Here is a 20,044-nt window from a genome sequence, read left to right as displayed (position 1 = left end):
CTGTATAAGGTCTCACCCACCAGCTCCTCTGGTTTAAGTGCTGCTCAAATCTGTTCTGCTGTTCATTCCCATCAACTTTATTCTTGTTTCCCTTTCTGCCCAGTCGCCCTGGATTGACACGTCATTTGTCAGAAATCCTGAGTTTCTATGATGCACCTTCTCCCCCAGGTTTCCATGACCTTGTGCTGTGGCCCATTCTTCTGCACCAGAACTGTTGTTAAGCAGTGACTGCACAGCAGAAGGTGACTGTCTGCTGAGACTCAAGTTAGGGGACTCTTTAAACGTCATCTGGGCCAACCACTGTGCTGACGCCATAAACTCCCTTCATCTCCCCTCCCAAATGTCCTGACAAGTTGGCAGCTAGTCCCTGCACACATTCCTCCTTTAAACGCCTCAGAATATTAACAAACTCTTTGTCTTATGAGCTCATATCTAACTCCCTAATGTTCTACAAACTCATTGATTATATCCTTTGCACGCTTGCATGCACTCGTTCATGCATAGATACACCCCCTCCTGTGGATCTCTATGCCTCATAATAGCCCTCCAGAAGTCTCTTTTCTGTGCTAAACAACCCTTACCTCCATTACTCTTCCTCCAGGGGGAACATTTTCATCCCCTTCATTGCTCCCGGACTCTGTCCTTTACTCTAAGCCATTCTCACACTGTGACTTCTAAGAACACGACTCTGCAGAAACCCTGTCATTGTCTCTAATCTGGGCAAAATTGCCTTCTGACACCCATTTAACCTGAGAGAATGTAGACATCTAAGCCTCTCCTTAGCTGTTCTCTTCACTTTTGTCTTTATCTTCTTTGCTGAATATGCCAACTGCTGAATTCGTATAGAAATCATGTTGCTATGTTGTTATGATGAACACATGAAGATACAACTTAAAAGAACAATGACAAGAAGAGAGATCCTGAAGCATAATAATCACGAACTCCAACTAGTTTTTGTTCCAGTGACTCAGCCAAGGATTGCAGAAATGTGAGTAAACATGCACCCATCTGTAGAAGGTAACTCAAACCACATCTCCTTCTGCAGGATAACTGGCTGGTGCCTGATGAAAGCGTAGCTTGAGTAGGAGGAAAGGAAGTGATTCACAGATCCCACTTGCTCACCCTTATCCCCTAGAGTGGCTCCAAGAAACTGTGAGTTGTGCTTCAATTATTTCTATCCAGAAATCACTACAATTCAAAAGCCTGTTATTCGTGGGGGAGCAGCTTAGACAACATACTTGAGCAGGAGAATTGCTTCTGTCTGGCAGCTTCCCCCAGCTGATTGGGTTTTATGTGTTCCCTTTTCCCCCCTCTAGTTTTCATTACAGAAGTAATTTCAAGTCAATCTGGTTGATTAGGCAGAGTAGTTCCTAATATGTGCAGGGCAGGCCCAGCTTGGAGGGCAGTGTCCTTAGAAATGCTGCTGGAGATGGGAGATGAGAAGTCTAGTTCTATGGAGGAAATGAGGGGCTATACTGAAGACCCGTGATGCGATGGATTGATTCTGTGAGTGCAGTGGTGGGAATAAGTGTGTTTGAGATGGTGAGGTTGGCACAGGATAGAACAGCATTTAGGGCTCTTGTGCATAGGGTTGCTATGAGTCGCAAGTGACTCAATGCTATCTAACAACAACATCTTGTGGCTCAAGAAGTTTATGGCGTACACACCCATTTCTACTATCTCCTGGTCCTTGCCTTGAATTTCCAATAACTGAATTTGTGCTTGACACAAAGTCTCAACTGATTACTCATGTCTACTAGCTTTCTGATTTGTTTTCTGTACAGCCATGCCTCACTTAATAGTCACAATACATTCTGTGAACTAGGATGTTATGTTATATAGATGTTGTGTGAATACTATAGGGTGTTCTAGTCCTCCTGCTTTTCTTTTAAGTATCATGGACAAACTTTGCAATTTACCACTGTTTGTCAACATTGATATGCTGCCAAGAATTTGCTTTTATGTTTAATCATTGCATCATTTGTTAGCTGGCATAACAAACAATTTCTCCATGCCTGAAATAGGTCCCACTCTGGTATGTGTGAGCTCTGGTAGCCTCGTGGTAAGGAGTTGTACTGTCAAGCCAAGACATAGGGTTTGAAACCACCAGCTTTTCACTAGGGAAAAGATAGACAATTGACTCTCACACAATTAATTGCCTCTGAAAACTCAGTGAAAGGTCAGCTATGAGTCTGTTCAAACTCAATGGTACACAACAACAACAATCTATGTGCAAACCTTGCAGCTTTCAGTAGAGTTAGTCTTTTGACAGTTTGGAGATTTTTTTTTTAAAGCTTGAGTCAGATTTCCAAGTGTGCCAGGTTCAAATTGTGAGCAATAGCATTCACTGATTTTCCAGCACCATGTTGTTCAACAATCTTTTGTATCTCTCACTAGCTGATACTTCTTCATTGTCACTTGTTGATTCTATTACCAGCATTGGTTTTGCTGTGTTTAGGAGCACTTCATGGTAATATTTTTGAAATAAAACTATACAGAATAACAACACTATAATGTTGTTGTTGTTATGTGCTGTTGAGTTGTAGACAACTCATAGCAACCCTGTGAACAAAAGGCCTGAGCACTGTTCGTAGAGTTTCAGGAGACAAGTCATTTTGGAAGTGGATGCCACTCCTGCTTCCAAGCTTGTTTTAATCGGGGACCTCCACCAAACTCTGTCCACCATGGGTAACCATTATCACATTTGGCACATCAGTGTCACAGTGTTTAGCATCACAGCAACCATGAGTTACCTCTGTACAGCAAATGGACAGACTAGTGTTTTACCACCTAGAAGAATGTTTGACAAAAACCCCAATTTGAACCAGGTCTAAGGGCCATAGAGTAAAATCACCCACCTTGGTCTTGATAGAATAAAAAACAAATACAAACAATGTAAGAGATTGGATTCTGTTGCTTACAAATGGAAGCACACATTATTATATGTAAACTTTTAGATAGAAAATACAGTATAGTACAGAAACCAGTACAACTGGGAATGAAATCACTTTGTATGCAAGAGACATGAAATTTATCTGTTGCAAGCATAAAACTGTTGCCCTTTGTCCTTTTTTTAAAATTTTTAGTTTCATTTTATTATTGTGTGTGTGTGTGTGTGTGTGTGTGTGTGTGTGTGTACCGTCAAATCAGTTCTGACTGGTACAGGAGGAGATTGTTTCTCCTTCTCCAGCAGAGCATCTAGTGGATTTGAACTGCCCTTCGTATGTCCAAATTTCCCAACAGTATTTTTTAACTTTATTATAATACTATGGGACCATGTATGTACATGTGGTAAGACATTACCTGAATGGACATCATTTGGTATATGGTCCCAAATCCATTATATTTTTATTAGGAATCTCTGGGTAGAGTAAATGATTAACATGCTTGACTGCTAAGTTTCAAGTCCACTAAGAGGCACCTCATAAGAAAGACTTAGTGATCTCCTTTTGAAAACTTAGCCACAGTTTGACGGAGCACAGTTCCACACTGGGAGGCATAGAGTTGCCATGAGTCTGAATCGCCTCAAATGCAACAGATAACTGGTACGTCTGTATCTTAAATGATGGTGCTTTGCCGTGCTCTTAATTGTTTTTTCTTTCTCCAGAATCCCAGGACTACCATCTGGGTCCTGCCCGCATCTATGCGTGTTTTCTGCATCCAGGCTCTTTATCTCAAGGTCATACTACCATGTCTTCAAAATCTAACCTGTTTGACACCTCCTGAACATAGCCCTAAGTTTACATTGTGATTCAGCAGCTTCTAGCAGGATACTTTGCTTTAGATGCTTCCTGATAACAGCTGGGTTCACACAGACCCATGCCCAGACACTAGGTGAGAGCCTCTGATCTTCCAGGACTGTCTGGTATCACTATTTTCTGAGACCCTTTCTGCTCAAAGCAGCTCCAGAAGAGAATGGATGTGAGACAATGCTGTTGAGAGTGCAATATACAATCTGGGAATTTAAGTGAGAGAATAGTTTGCTGCCACAGGGAAACCAGAATCTCTTTGGCCCAGCTCAAGGCTCTAGCTGTTGATGCTGCCCATCCCACTCCATCCCAGTCACTTCTGGGCTTATCAGCAGCCTGATTTCCACAGCAGTCAGGATGAGGACAACTCTGCAGACAATCAGAACCACGTCCTTAGCTGGAGGGGGCACTTTTAGTGCTTTTGAGTTTTCCTTCAGAATATATCGATGGCAACTTTCAAATTATCCCAAATGTATTTACCAGCTCTGAAGGTATTTGAATTCATTAAAATAAAATGAGGCTTGGCTGTCTTTAAGGCTGTATTTAAATGCATAAAGAACTATTTTTACCATGTGGTGATTTTTTCCCCTTTACAGAAATAATAACTCTCCCACTTGCTAATTGACATGATAAACAAAGATATTGTTCCCCCTCTTCCATCACTACCTCCAAAATTAAATTTAACAGCAATGCTTTCCTTAGGCAGAGAGAACAAATGGGCTAGTTACTCATTCATGGAAAACAAGTTCCACTGACTGTTTCTTTGAGGTTTCTATTTTAAGAGGTTTGATGAAGACTAAGTTACAAGGTGAATATCTACATTTTTAGACTGAAAGAGTTGAGAATTTTCAGCTGAGTAGCTGCTTATCAAGTACTATAGACAGCATACCCCAAAAAAAGTTGAGCATGTTTTCAGATTCCATGTGTATCACAAGCTCAGTCTATACCTTTAGAAAAGCAACATACTTTAGTGAAACAACAAGAAAAAAATGTAAAAGATTTTTTCCTATTCTCTAGGTAAAAGAAGACATTTATCTTAAAAAAAATCTGGCTAAGATAAAATCTAAGCAATGTTTTAGACTCTTCCAATTTCCAAAATACCACTTAAAAAATAATTACACCCACGATTTATGCACGATTCATTAGACAGCAAGATAAAATGTCCTGCTAAATTTTAATTGCATTGCAAGAATAGTCATCATGAAATATACCCCAACTTCTTGAGATTATAACCTGAAGTCTAGTACTATCTTTGTCAGGATGGAAAATTCATACTTGTGTTTTACTTTTATGCTTTCATAGCCCTCTGAAGACTATTCATAGTTAAGCAATTTGGAGCTCAAATAATCTGTTATCAATATTTATTTATGCTTTTCACTGTGAAAATTAATAGACTTGAATCACAAGATCCCTATAAAAAGTGATAGGAATGTCATTTCAGGAGGGAAAGTGTATCAATTGATCTGCAAAACAATGTTTTAAAAGCCCCCAGTCTTCCCTCATCATTTTATGATAAGAAAAAGATGCTATTCTACATTATGCCAACATTAGTAGATTAACATCCATTATAGACTGGAACATAGGCTGGATCTAACAAGAAGCAAGGCTCAATACATCACAGACAGGGCTTACATAATAGAGATGAGATACAGTAGCAGCATCTTGCAGGATGTAAACTGCTTTTCAAAAGATGAAGGCTGCTGAATGACTAATTTGAAAGAGCCAGGTTGATATAATGAGTACCTGAATTTCTACTTAATGTTGTTATGACAGCAAGGTCGGTGGGGGCTACCTAACCATCCCTTTAGGGTTTGAATGACATCTATCATTAGACTCTGATTCTGGCCAACCTGCCTCTGAATAGGAAGTGTGATTAGCGTGACAGGCACAGAGCAGGCTTTTCAGCATCTCCCCACGATTACCGTTCACACACATACCTGTGGTCTTTAATGGGGTTTTCTCTCCTAGCAACAGTTTTAACCTTTTGGCATGGATTTTGCCTTGATAATGTGAGTCAGCCACTACTGCTGAGGTAAAAGACATGTTACAGAGCGTGCAGCATTTGTTCTTATCCACCATGTCAGCGTCGCTGCCCTGTGGAGAGACAAAGGGAAAAACAACGCTTGAGAGGAAACCAAGGCTGAGGATATTTTTTTTTAACCCACATCTCATTCTTTTGTAAATAACATTTATCACAGACTCACTTACGGAAGTGTCTAGTTTCTTTTATATAATCTCGCTGCTTCTTCAAATCATCATCCTCATCGAAACTTCCTAACTTCCACACGTATTTATACATACATGTCGGGCAATGGACATATAGGCCAAATGTGTGAGAGTGGAGTTCCCCAAAGAAAAACTGGAACCACAATTAGGTGAGAAGCATTGTGTCTGGTACAGAGAGGAAAAACAGTCTCTAATTGCAACCATTATGCTTATTAAAGTAAGTATAATACCGGAGTTCAGACGGCCTGAATTATTTAGCAGAAATGATCATTTGGCATTCAGTGCTGCCTTTGACCAATTTTAGCCTCACCAGGAAACACGGTCACAATGTTCAGATTCATTTTTAAGATTTTTTAAAGTAATTGAGCATTTTCCATAATTGTGGTGTGTGATAAAGCTGGGACTATCACACTGACTGAACTTTCTGTGAGAGTTGCAGAATTTTCCTCTTTCCCCACCCCCACCCTTTTAAAAGAGTCTTTTAGAGGTGATTCTCTAAATGCTGCACAAAAATCTCTTAAATTCAACATGATTTTCATTCTTTTGTAAGACTTAATGAAAATGAGTCATGTTCTAAATAAAACAAATCCTTTGTCAGACCATGTGACCTGACTATTGTGTTTACAGGTCATCAATTACCTCTACTTATGTAAGAGGAAAATTAATCCAATGCCTTCCCTCCTGCCTAGTTAGAAATTGAGGGTAAAGGGGACACTTAGATAAGGAGTTAATCTATTCCTTAATGGAACAGCAAAAAGAAAAGCTTCTCTTTGTTAGAGAGCAGCCTCGGATGAGTACGTGGCCCTCAATAGCTAGCCCTTTTCTTATTTGCTGCAGAGCCAAAAGCAAAATGTATAATGTAATGTGATGGAGAAAGAGGTGGGGGAGACCAGAAGGAGAGAGAAATCTATATTATTCAGAATAATAATATGCCCATATTCTTGGAGAGAGGTGCCTTGAAAATTTCTAAGCAGTAAGGAAACTACCCCTGTCCTCCTCAAAGATTCTGTAATATGTCTGATAACTAGCACTTATATTTGGGGGAGGTGTGTGCATACTTCTGATCTAGAAGGTTGAATTGCCACTCAGGGATGAGGAGAGAAAGAAAACAGCAAGAGATTGGAGCTGGGAAGTCCCACCTACTATAATTTTTCCTTCCCCATCCTTCTCAGTCAGAGTTAATAGGTATAACATACTAGTAAGGTTTAAGGGGGAATCATGTAACGAAGTGGATCCTATGAGGGGGATAGAGGCTCTTGCAAAAGGCTTCCTTGTGGGGAAGAACAAATCTGAAGACAAGGAACCATATTATATCCTTTATTATTATTATTATTAATTTTAATAGACATTTACAGAGGTTTTGGATTTCCATTCATTCATTGCTGCACTTTTCTCCCTGCCCACTCCTCCCCATCAGCTCGCTTCCTCCTCCAAGAGAAAAAGAAAAAAAAATTCCTTCATTAGTATACAATTCCCACGTCCCTTCCCCCTCACCCCCAACCCTGAGTACACTTCTCTATGCAACCTTAATTCTGGATTCCTGTGCTAACCATAATACTCAGTCTTAAGAGTTTAAAGCACTTATTTTTCCTTTTAGTTAAAAAAAACCCGCTATTGATATCTTTAATGTCTGTGTTTCACTGACTATGCAAAGGCATTTGACTGTGTGAATCACAACAAACTGTGGCTAACCTTGAGAAGAATGGACACCTGATTGTGCTCATATGAAATCTATACTTGGATCAGAAGGCAGTCTTCAGAACAGAGCAGGGAAACACTGCATGGTTCAAAATTAGAAAAAAAGAGTATGCCAGGGATGTATCCTATCTCCATAACTTTTCAGTGTGAATGCAGAACAGATCATTTGAGAGGATGGACTTTATAAAGAGGAATGTGACATCAGAATTGGAGGAAGACTCATCAACAACCTGCTTTATGCATATGAAACAACTTTAACTGCTGAAACTGAGGCGGGCCTAAAGCATTTGCAGAAGAGGCTCAAGGACTCTAGTTTGCAATATGGATTGTAGCTCAATGTTATGAAACAAAGATTCTCACCATTGGGCTCACTGGCAGCACCTTGATAGATGGAGAAGAGATTGAGATTGTTAACAGTTTCATCTTGCTCAGTTTCACAACCAATACTCTTGGCACCAGCAGTCAGGAAATCAAAAGCCAAATTGCATTAGGGAAAGCTCCTGTAATAGGACTCTCCAGGGTGCTGAAGAGCAAGGATGTCAGTCTAGAGACTAGAGTGGACCTGTGTAAGCCAGGGTCTTCACAATTACTTGCTATGCATCAGAGAGCTAGACAATGACCAAGGATGACAGAAGAAAAATTGATGCCTTTGAGGTGGTGCTAGAAAAGAGTATTTAACATACCATGGAATACCAAGAGACCTAACAGATCTGTCTTAGAGAGGGTGAAACCAAGCTGCTCCGTGGAGCCTAAGATTATGACACTCCATCTCACATTACTTTGGGCTTCTTGTCAGTAGGCACTAGTCTTTGGAGAAGGATATCAAGCTTGTAAAGGTTGAGGGACAGAGCAGGAGAGGAAGACCCTGGATGAGATGGATTGATGCAATAACTTGGGTAATGAAGGCAAATGTATCAAAGACAGTGCGATTTAGCTCAGGAGAGAGTAGGATTCAAAGCTATTGTGCACAGTGTTGTTACGAGTCGTAGGTGACTCGATGGTACATAACAACAATAACAGCAGCTTTGGAGAAATGAAATAGACTTAATAATAATGGAAGAGGTTGTATTCCCACACAAATTTGGGATATGGCACAATATCACATGGAAGAATTTAGCCCAGGGATTTAAGCAATCAAAAATTTTTTTAAAATCCACAAAATACTACTATTGAGAAAAGATGGAATAGAACTGTCCCCATGGGGTATTAAAGGCTGTAAATATTTCTGTAAATAGATTACCTCATTCTTTCCCCATGGATCTACTGATGGGTTCAAACTGTCAACATCTGGTCATGCAGCTGACTGCTTTGACCACTAGAGTTCCTCCCTTCCTCCCTCAATGCCATCAAATTAGTTCTCCCTCTGTGACTAGAGAAAACTGAAGATATTTCTCATAGGGTGTCATAAAATTTCTGAAACTGTAAATGGTCATCTTTCCCTCATGGAGTGTCTGGTGGATTTGAAATGTCAGAGGCTCATGGCTGGCTTTCAGACTAACTGCATAACTCTCTATAGACAGCAGCAGAGCAACTACCAAGTGAAGCATAATCGAAGAGTGACAGGAAAGTTCAAAGTCATGAAATGAGGAGTGAACAGCTCATAGATAGCTCAAGGAGAATGAAAGAACACAACACTACATTACCAAAGTAGAATTTTAAAAAAAAAAAGAGTACTGTCTTCTTTAAAAAAGAAAATTAAAAAAAATCAATCAGGAAAAGAGGGTTAATATGGAAGTTAGTGCTTGACCGATCTTGTTCCTGACAAACAGCCTGTTCCTATTTTCTAAAAAAAACAGCCACTGAAAAATGCGGAAGATAGTTCTACTCTGACACACATGGGGTCACAGTGAGTCAGATTGGACTTGAACACAACCTTTGTTATTCATAACATGGCTCAATTATGTAAATGTTTTAAAAATCAGGCTTGAGGCCATAACTCAGAGCTCTCAACTCACTACTTACACTTACTTAAAATGTATGTATCCCTTCTGGAGAAAGTCCTGGGTGCCTGCAAACCTCTCTCCTAAGAGTGCTGCATGCGGTGGTTGTTTTTAGGTGCTGAGCAGTTGGCACTAACTCATATCTCTACATGCAGCCTGGAAAGAAAGGCTGGCAGCTGAGGCACAGGGGTAGCATCATTAGGTGAAGTGTGCTCAGAACTAGTTTCCAGGGCAAAGAATTGCCCTCAAACTGAATAATGACCAGTGGGTTTAAATGTTCATTCAATCAACACATTTTATAAACATATTTATTGTGTTAAACACTATAATAGATAAATTTCTCCTTTTCAAGGAAGTCAACACCAGAGAAGAGGAGACAGGAGGTAGAAAATTAAGGGGTGTTATAAGCAAGTAAATAAAGCCTCTTGTTGAACTTCTGAGGGAGCTCTGGTGGCTTAGTGATAAAAGAGTTGCACTGCCAATACCAAGGCCTGTGGTTTGAATCCATCAGCTGCTATGCGGGAGAGAGAAGGGCAATATTCTTCCATACAAGAGCAAGTATACCTGCTGCTTCTGAAAACCAGCCGGAGGGTGAGCTATGAGTTGGTTTTGACTCAGGAGTACACCACAACAACGACAACAAATTGAAGTCCTTAGAATCCCTGGGTAGAATACATTGTAAATTCACTCAGCTGATATACAAAAATTATTCAAGTTAAGCCAAAGACACTTTGGAAGAAAAACCTGGAGATATATTTCTAAAAATGAGCCTTTGAAAAAACCCTATAAAGCATGATCCCATACCAAAACATATGGGGTCTCCATGAGTGAAGGGAAACTGGTTGGTGGTAGTAATATTTGACTCACTCTACCATCTGCAAGCTAAAAAGCAATTAACATAAAGCAAACTTCATGGGTAGATTTTCATCTTCAACGCTTTCACCTGCTAAGTATACCCTTCCTCATCACAGCAAATATTGCCAGATTCTGTCTTCACGTCCCAGCCTAATCATCACTGTCTAGAGAGGAAGCTTGTTCTCACTCCCTCAACTGCACTGCAGAGATAAGCCTTTGCCTTTGGGACCTGTACGTGTCCTGCACATATTTCTTGTAGATCAGAGCACCACATCATTACTTTGTTCCTGTATCTATTCTTCACATAAGACTGAACAACTCCTTAAAAAACAGGAAAACTGTCCCCCTGATAGTGAAGCTTTGGCACAGGCCTTGGTACAGAGGGGTTGGAGAAGGAGATCAAATGTGTAATAAATAGAATATAGCTGGAGTAGATTCGTGTGCTTATTGCATCACATAAAAGTAAAAAAAGGAGGCAGGCAATGCAGGATTGGCTAGGCACAAGTTCAAGTCTTTCCAAATGACAAGGAGAAGGTCAAGAGAAAAACCAAAAATCTGAATAGTTTACAAGCAAAGATAAATGCTGAGGTAGGGTGGCATGCCCCTAATAGTGTTATGGCTTCTTGAGGGGTCATTGGATTAAATGCCCTAGATTTCGACTCTGCTTGGTGGAGTTCATGGGTAGTGTAAAGGGTTAAACACTTAATTACTAGCTTAAAGGTTCGAAACTACACAGAGTTATCCTGGAAGACAGGCCTGGCAATCAGCTTTCAAAAAGCCTTCTAAAAAAACCCAAATTATATAGAACACCTATTGTGCACACATGGAGAAGACATGGCTTGGGGTCTAACTACAATCCTTCTCAGCAATTCCATTCATTTAGCCACATACATGACTCAAAGAATAAAAGGGGAGAATAAGTAAGTATTATATAATAAAACAATATGGATTATGGAATTTTGGCATAGTTGTGGGAAAGGGACCAAGAAAGAAAAGGTATTTGATGAGGCATTTTCTCTGACTTCTAGGAGTTAGGCAGTCTTTGTGATTAGCTGAGCTCAGTGCTAAGGATTCGGTTCTGACCCATAACTGGCTCTCCCTGAGCTTCTCAGGCCACCAATCACAAGAGGAGGAGACTGTGCATTTTTCTTTCATGTAACAACTGATGTATTCAAAGGGCCAGAGACACAGCCTTTTGAGTAGTAGCACAATACCCACTGGGTGACATCACCAGAGCATCATCTTTATGACTGTTTCATTTAATGCAACTCCTAAAAGGCCATTGTGAATACCAATATCAACTCTGACTATGCAAATAAATGTTGTAGTAGACATACAAGTGCCCAGAAAAGGTCCCAATGTTAACCAAGTGCCTGAACAGTGCCAGCATTCAATCACGCATTGTTGTTGTTGTTGATTGTCTTCCAGATGAGTATGACTCTATGAAGAAAAGATCTGATGCCTTTCTGTAACTATTCATCGAGTTTCTGGAGGCATGTTGATTAGGAAGTTGATGCCACTCCTGCTTCTTGGCTCTTAATCCCAAATTATTGGCACCTTGAGGCTACAGATCATATTGTCTTGTTGTTATTGCTGTTGTTTTGCATCTCTCACAACAACCAGACCAATATGAACCTATTATCTAGGTAGAAAATTCATAAAGTTTGAAGAACTGACTGCAATAAATACTCTCAAGAATACCAACTTAAAGGCATGAGAATGGTCTCAAAGTAAAAAATGAAGAACTGAAAATTAACATATGTGCTTCAAACTCAAGGCATTTCTTCAGTCAGACTCTTTATATACAATATCCACATCTTTGCTGAAAGGAAAAAGAAAGTAGAATATCTTAAGCCTTCTCAACTAAAGTATTTGGCAAAGTTAAGGAGTTTGGAAAAAGAAAGAAAGAAAGAAAGAAATTCACTCATCACGGAAAACCCTGGTTGAATCTGACCAGAAATCTGGTCTCAAAGGTCTTTTGTCTCCCTCAAGGATTTTTTTACTTAATTCAAATGACTGCTTTCTTTATATTTTACTTTAAGTAAGTAGAAAAAGCCTAAAAGAGAACACTTTATTTCCAGAATGGAAAAGCAAAAAGTTCTGTGGAATGGCTTCTCAGCAAAATAACTAAAGTTAGTGGCAATGATTAAAACCAATAACCATTGTTTTTTAGAAAATAAATCATTTAGTGCCTCTGAAAATAGCTTTTTTTCATCATCTTTGATACACTTGAGCCTATTACTAAAGTCATCACGTTAAACCATCTTATTGGGAGCTTCTCTTTTGCTGACCCTCCATATTTTTGAAGTCTCTTTCCAGAAACAGCCTCACCTAGCTTCATGTCCAAAGTAGGAAAGATGAAGCTTCATCATTTTTGCTTCCAAGGAGCACACTGATGTACAAAAAGTAAAAATGTTTGATTGTAGGTGTTTTGTTAAGTGCCATTCAGTTCACTATACCTCATAGTGACCTTACTGACAACAGTTATAAACCCTGTACTATCCTGTGACATCATCATCATCTCTGTCAGGCTGGAGCTCATTTTTATTGTCACTGTGTCAATCCATCTTGTTAAACAGTCTCTCTCTCTCTCTCTCCCCCTCTCCCTCTTCCTCTTCCTCTGGCTCTCTCCACCTTCCCAAGCTTGAAGTCTTTTTCCAAGAAACAGCCTTCACTAACAACATGCTCCAAGGATATGAGGCATCCTTGCTTCCAAGGAGCACCCTGGTTCACTTTCTCCAGGACTATTTGTTCTTTTGCCAGTACATACATGATGTATTCCGTATTCTTCTCCAACACTATAGCTCAAAGGCATTGATTCTACTTAGTCACTGTCCAACTTCCAGATGCAGAGCAAGTAGAGTATATTTTAGATCAGGTGAATCTTTAAATTGAAGTCATTCTACTTTAGCACTTTGGAGAGGTCCTTGACAACAGATTTTCCCACTGTGATATGTGTTTTGATTTCATGACTGCTGGTACCAAAAGTGTCGATTGTGGTTATAAGCAAGATGAAATTGGTAACAATTTCAGTCTTTTCTCCAACAACAAAAATATTGCCTGTTGGCCAGTGGTTTTGTTGATATTAAAATGTTGTTGTTATGTGCCATTGAGTCACTTGCGACTCATAGCGACCCTATGTACAACAGCCCTTAACTCTGCTCTGTCCTGTGCCAATCGCACTATCTCTGACACACCCATCCCGATTACTCCAGTCACTGAATCAATCCACCTCATAGGGGGCCTTCCCCTTCTGCGCTGTCCCTCCACCCTACCAAGCATGATGTCCCTCTCCAAGGACCTGTCCCTCCTTGCAACATGTCCAAAGTATGCTAGACGAAGCCTTAGAATCCTTGCCTCCAAGGAGCTGTCTGGTTTGACCCTTTCCAGGATGAATCTGTTTGTTTTCCTAGCAGTCCATGGTACCTTCAATACTCTTCTCCAGCACCACAACTCAAAGGCATCAATTCTCCTTCTATCCTCCTTAGTCATTGTCCAACTCTGATGCATAACAAGTGATAGCAAAGACCATGGCCTGTATCAGATGCACCTTAGTCTCCAAAGAGATACCATTGCTTTTCAGTAGATATAATTAATATTAAAGGCTGTAGTCTTTGATCTTCTGCAGCAAGCATTTTAAGTTATCCTCACTTGCAGCAAACAAGGCTGTGGAAAGAAATTAAATTATAAACTCAAAACTTCCCACAAAGGAATGTTTAAGAATAAATGGTTCCATTAATTAATTTTATCAAATATTTGATAAAAGTAATAGTAATGTTTTAAAAACTTCTACAAACAGAGGAGAGACTATCTCCAAAGTTATTTTAAGAGAACAATATTGACCTGTTAAGGAGCTCTGGTGACTTAGCGTTAAGGGGCTGTACTGGCAATCCAACAGCTTGTAGTTCAAATTCACCAGCTGCTCCGTAGAAGGACTATGAATTGCTATGCAACTCATTACCTCTGGAAACTCACTAGAGAGTCAACTATGAGTCAGTTTTTACTTTATAGTACATAATAACAATATTATCCTGGCACTAAAAACAGCCAGAGATGTTCATATACATATCAAAATAATTTATAAATTGTTGTTGTTATGTGCTGTTGAGTCTCTGCCACTCATAGGGACCCTATGTACAATAGCCCTGCAACCTGTTCTATCTTGTGCCAACTTTATTGTCTCTAACACACCTACCCTCATTATCTCAGTCACTGAGTCAATCCATCTCATCAATGATCTCCCTCCGTTGCACTGTCCCTCCACCCTTCCAAGCATGATGCCCTTCTTCAAGGACTGGTTCCTCCTTTCAACATGCTCAAAGTATGTCAGACGAAGCCTCAGAATCCTTGACTCCAAGGAGTAGCTTTGTTTCACCCTCTCCTGGATGAACCTGTTTGCTATCCTGGAAATCCATGGTATATTCAATACTCTTCTCCAGCATCACAGCTAAAAGTCTTCAATTCTCTTTCTGTCATCCCTAGTCATTGTTCAGCTTTCTGATGCTTAAAAGGTAATTGTGAAGACTATGGCCTGGATTAGGTGCACCTTAGTCTCCAGACTGATGTTGTTGCTCTTCAGTACTCTGGAGAGGTCTCTGACAGCAGATTTTCCCAATGCAATTCATCTTTTGATTTCCTGACTGCTGGTGTTAAGAGTGTTGATTGTGGATCTGAGCAAGCTATAATTGTTAACAACCTCACTCTCTTCTCCATCTATCATGGTGCTGCCAATTGGCCCAGTGGGGAGAAACTTGTTTTCTTGATGTTGAGTTTCAATTCATATTGGAGGCTGCAGTCATTGACCTTATGCAGCAAGAGCTTCAGGTCCTCCTCGGTTTCAGCAAGGAAGTTTGTGTCATCTGCATAATGCAGAGATGTTAAAATCCTCAAGATATACTCTTCAATGAAATTAAGCAGTGTATAAAAAGAAATATATACCACTACTGCGTAAGATTTATTTTAGGATGCAAGGCTGATTTAACAGATGGAAACCAATAAGCAAAATGCCTACATCAATGTAATAAAAGATCAGAACCACATTGTCACTTAAGATACTCAGAATAAAGTACATGACAAAATTCAATATTCTGCCATTATAAATCCATTTAACAAATTAGCAATAGAAGTGGGAACAGCAGATGTCATTTGTTAGGAATATGATAATGTACCAATTCTACTCAATATTGCATTAAAGGTTATAGCCAGAGCTATTAGGCAGAAGAATGAAATTAGAAGTATCCAGATTGGGAAGGAAGATTAAAGAATGATTAGTCATAAATGGTATTTGTGTATTTTAAAAATCCTAAAGTTTATTAAAACTAATAATTTATTTCAATAATGATGCAAAATAAAAATCAATATAAAAAATTTTACGCATTTGTTGTAAATAACCTATTAAAATTAGGTAAACAATTTCAACTATAATAGTAAAAAATAATAAAATGCTTTTTTTTCCTTATGGCCATCGAATCAGATCCAACTCACAGCTGACTCTCTTTTTGGTTTCCGAGGCTATAAATTGCAAGGAAGGCAATTGTCTATGTTTCTTCCAAGGTCTGACTAGTGGATTTGAATCGCCAGAGAGATTATCACCTTTGGATTAGCAGAGCAACTAGCTGCAGACTAGACCACTAGAACTCTGTCCTAAAACACCCACTAATAAACATATTATCATAAATACAATACTCAAACTCTGAAAATTATAAAGGATTTCTGGAAAGAATTACTAAGAGTTTTATATTGATATAATAGCATCATTCCTCAAATTTATTTACAGATTGAGTATTTACAACAATCATCAAGCTATTTGAAAATTCTATGGGGAGTGAATAAACCCAGGATAGCCAAAACAATCCTGAAAAATAACAGAACTGGGTACCCCAAACTCCTAATTTCAAGACTTACTACAAAACTACAGTTATTAAGAAGGTATGGCACTAGAATAAACAAAGATAGATCACTGGAATAGAATTGAGAGTGTGGGAGTAAGCCCACGTATTTACAGTCAATTAATTCTGTACAAAGATGCCAATATCATTCAACTGGTTTTAACAAATTGCACTGGAACAAGTAAAGATCCAGGTAAAAAAATACTGGTATATCTCACTACCTAATATCATATACAATACACTTAACTCAAAATGAATCAAATGCAATAGTTAAAACTAAAAATTATTAAAAGAAAATATGTTAATGATAATTAAGATAGGAAACCAAAAGTGACAGAAGGAAAATCATAGATACGCTGGAATTCATCAAAACTAAATTAATTTATGCTTCAAAAGATATTATCAAGAATAGGAAAAAATATTTGAAAATCATATGTGTATAGGAACTTACTTCTAAAATACATATAAATAAATCTTATGATTGAATAATAAAAAATGAGTAAATTTTAAAATAGAAAAATAATCTAATTACCCATGTCTTAAAAAAAGATATTAAAATGGCCAATAATCATGAGAAAAGTTTTTCCTTGAATAATTGTTATTAAAAAATGCACACAGAAACTACAATACTACTTTTTCGGTAGGATGGTTATTGTGAAAAAAGATGATCACAAGTGTTGGCAAGGATGTGACAAATTGCAACCCTCATACACTACTTGTATGAACAGAAAATAGTATAGCCACTTTGTAAAACTATCTGACAATGTCTCAAAAGGTTACACACATGACCCCTCAATATCAGTCCTATGTACACACCAAAGAGAAATGAGAAAAAAAATCTACACTAAAAAATGTATGCAAGTGTTCATGGATGCATAATTTGTAATCATCAAAGAGTGAAAACAATCCAAATTCTGATGGGATAAATAAATTTTGTTCTAAGACAGGTGTGGAAGCAGGAGTGGCATCTACTTCCTAAACAACATGCCTCGGGGAAACTCTGAATTTTGAGAAACAATGATAGTTATAGAAAGGCTTCAGGTCTTTTGTTCATAGGGTTGCTATGAGTCATGCTTGACTTGATGGCAATCAACAACAACAACAATATATGTTTTTGTCGTCGTTGTTGTTATTGTTAGGTGATGTCGAGTCGTTGACGATGCTTGGCGACCCTATGAACAAAAGGTCTGAGAACTGTTCGTACATAGTGTTTGCGGAGGCAAGCCATTTCAGAAGTGGATGCCACTACTGCTTCTACAACAATATATAGTGAAATATTATTTGCAATAACAATGAAATATTGAAGCTTTCTATAACACAGTTTAATCTTGAAAACATTATGCTAAGTGAACGAAGCCAGTCAGAAAGAGTCATTTATTGCATGATTCCATTTAATGAAATTTCCTGAAAAGCAAAATCTATAAAAGTAGATTATGTAGGAATCAGGCAGAGAGGATTGGTAAGAGGAAGAATAGACTGTGACTTATAATAAGTATATGGCTTACTTTTGGTGACAATAATATTCTAAAATTGATCATAGTGATAGCTGTGTTATTGTTGTTGTTAGGTGCTATTGAGTCAAGTATGACTTATGAAGAACAGATCTAAACCCTGTTCTATCCTGTGCAAGCTTTATACTTCCTGACACATTAGAGCCATTGCAACAGTCACCATTGATGGACTGACAAATTCACCTGGTTGGGGGTCTTCCTCTCTTTGCTGACTCTACACCTTTCTGGGCATCATGTCCCTCTCTAAGGAATAATCTCTCTTAGCAATATACCAAAACATGTGAAGTGAAGCCTCATCATATTTTCCACCAAAGAGCACTCTGGCTGCACCCTCTCCAAGACATATTTGTTCATTCTTTTGGCAGTCCAGGGGATGTACAGTGCTCTTTTCCAACACCACAGCCTATAGGAATCATTTTTTTTCCCTGTTATCCTTAATCATTGTCCAGCTCTCAGACGCATAGTAAGTGATCAGAAAGACCATGGCCTGAATCAGACACACCTTAGTACTCAAATTGACATCATTGTTCTTCAAAAATTTAGAGGGGTCCCTAACTGCAGACTTTCCCAGTGCAATATGCCTCCTGACTGCCAGTACCAAGGGTGCTAACTGTGGATTCAAGTAAAATAAAGTCATTGACAGGTTCAGTATTTTCTCCATCTATCATGGTACTGCCTATATGTTCAGTGGTAAGAATCTTTGTTTTCTTGGCATAGAGTAACAATCCAATTGTAGTTGTACAGCTCTGTAAATATATTAAACATCATTGAATTTTATATTTCAAATAGATGCATTTCATGGTCTGATGATTATATTTTAATAAAATGATAATGTCTTAAAATGTCAAATACATTTACATAATTGTAAAATCCAAAGGAATATTAAAATCTGAAAGGTTTCTTATCAAGGTAATTTCTGTTGAGAGACCAAACTTATTAGAAAAGGAAAAAAATATTGGAATGATTTATTTGGCTCTATTATAGAATGTGAGCTATCTCCGAGTACTGGCTGGTCATTCTTGAAATTCTTATGACTGCTGTTCATTTTCGCTAAAGAGATTTCCTGGTTATCATATAGCTCTTGTTACAGTCCTTCATGAGATACACTTAAAGGCAAAAGTCATCTGACAGCCCCTGCTAGAGGCAAAAATAATAGCACCTTCTCAAGAAGTACCCATTGGGAAGATAAAATGTCCAACCAGTGCTACTATTTTCAGTATTTATGCATGTTGTTGCTTAAAACCCGGTATTTGACTTTAAAAAGAGGCAATAAGCAGGAGGTAATGTCTCTTCTTCTCCTCTCCCACTTTACTGGACAAAAAGAACTTTTAGAAGTCACGCTTGCTGACTGACAGCAATGCCTCTGCCAATTCTGTCTCCTACTGTTCTTCATCATACATTCTGCCCCACTCCATTTAGTCATGCTGCTCACTCCTCTCCTGAGCTATTAAAAACACACACACAGACTTCAAGGGTCATTTTATCTTCTACTTCTTTCAGAACTCTCACAAACTTCATCCACATTCCTGACCTCTTTCAGGTCTTAAAAAAAAATCCCTGCTACAGACTTGAGTTAGATCTTGCCTCTAATTGCTTTATTAGTTTCTCTCCGAAAACACTGTGAAAGCAACAACTTTACAGTAACTTAAGTAATTCTGTATCCCCTGACAGAAGTCTGAATACATAGCAAACAGCTGCTCTGGAATCAATTCCTGCTAAACGGCCATTTCGTGAGTTGAAAAATAGAACAGCACCCATTGTTTGCAAGGCTGTAACTGTTTTTAAAAACTTGTTGCCATCCAGTATATTAGTCACAAGATTGGTGATCCAAACTCACCAAACGCACCAAAGGAGAAAGATGTGGCAGTCTGCTTCCACAAAGATTTCAGCCCTGGGAACCGTATGAACTATAGAAGCCTGACCTACAGAATCACTGTATTTGCCTTACATATTCAGTGACTATGACAATGGGCTCAAGTGTATCAGAGATAATAAGGATAGCATAGGACATGACAGAGTTCAAACTTGCTATCCATAGGGTTGCTATGAGTTGTACTCAAGTGAATGACACTTAACAATAACACAATAACTGCAAGTCAGAATTAAAGGCAACGTGTGCAACTTTTAGAAGCTGACTGCCAAATTTTTCTTATGAGACACTACTGAGTATAGTCAAA

The 20,044-nt window shown here is 38.6% G+C and overlaps 1 protein-coding gene across 1 annotated transcript in view; it reads right to left on the bottom strand.

Annotated features, from left to right (window-relative positions):
• Positions 1–20,044, bottom strand: part of LOC102845226 (zinc finger matrin-type protein 4-like) — a 501,572-nt gene that overhangs the window by 255,611 nt on the left and 225,917 nt on the right. The window contains exon 3 of the mRNA XM_006897007.1: positions 5,687–5,843. Coding sequence (XP_006897069.1) covers positions 5,687–5,843 — 157 coding nt within the window. The remainder of the gene's footprint in view (positions 1–5,686; positions 5,844–20,044) is intronic.

Source organism: Elephantulus edwardii, unplaced genomic scaffold (genome assembly GCF_000299155.1).
Source record: "Elephantulus edwardii isolate Elephantulus edwardi_28Jun2011 unplaced genomic scaffold, EleEdw1.0 scaffold00195, whole genome shotgun sequence".
Lineage (NCBI taxonomy): Eukaryota > Metazoa > Chordata > Mammalia > Macroscelidea > Macroscelididae > Elephantulus > Elephantulus edwardii.
Note: the sequence above shows the minus strand (reverse complement) of the source record. Positions and strands in the feature narration are given on the sequence as shown.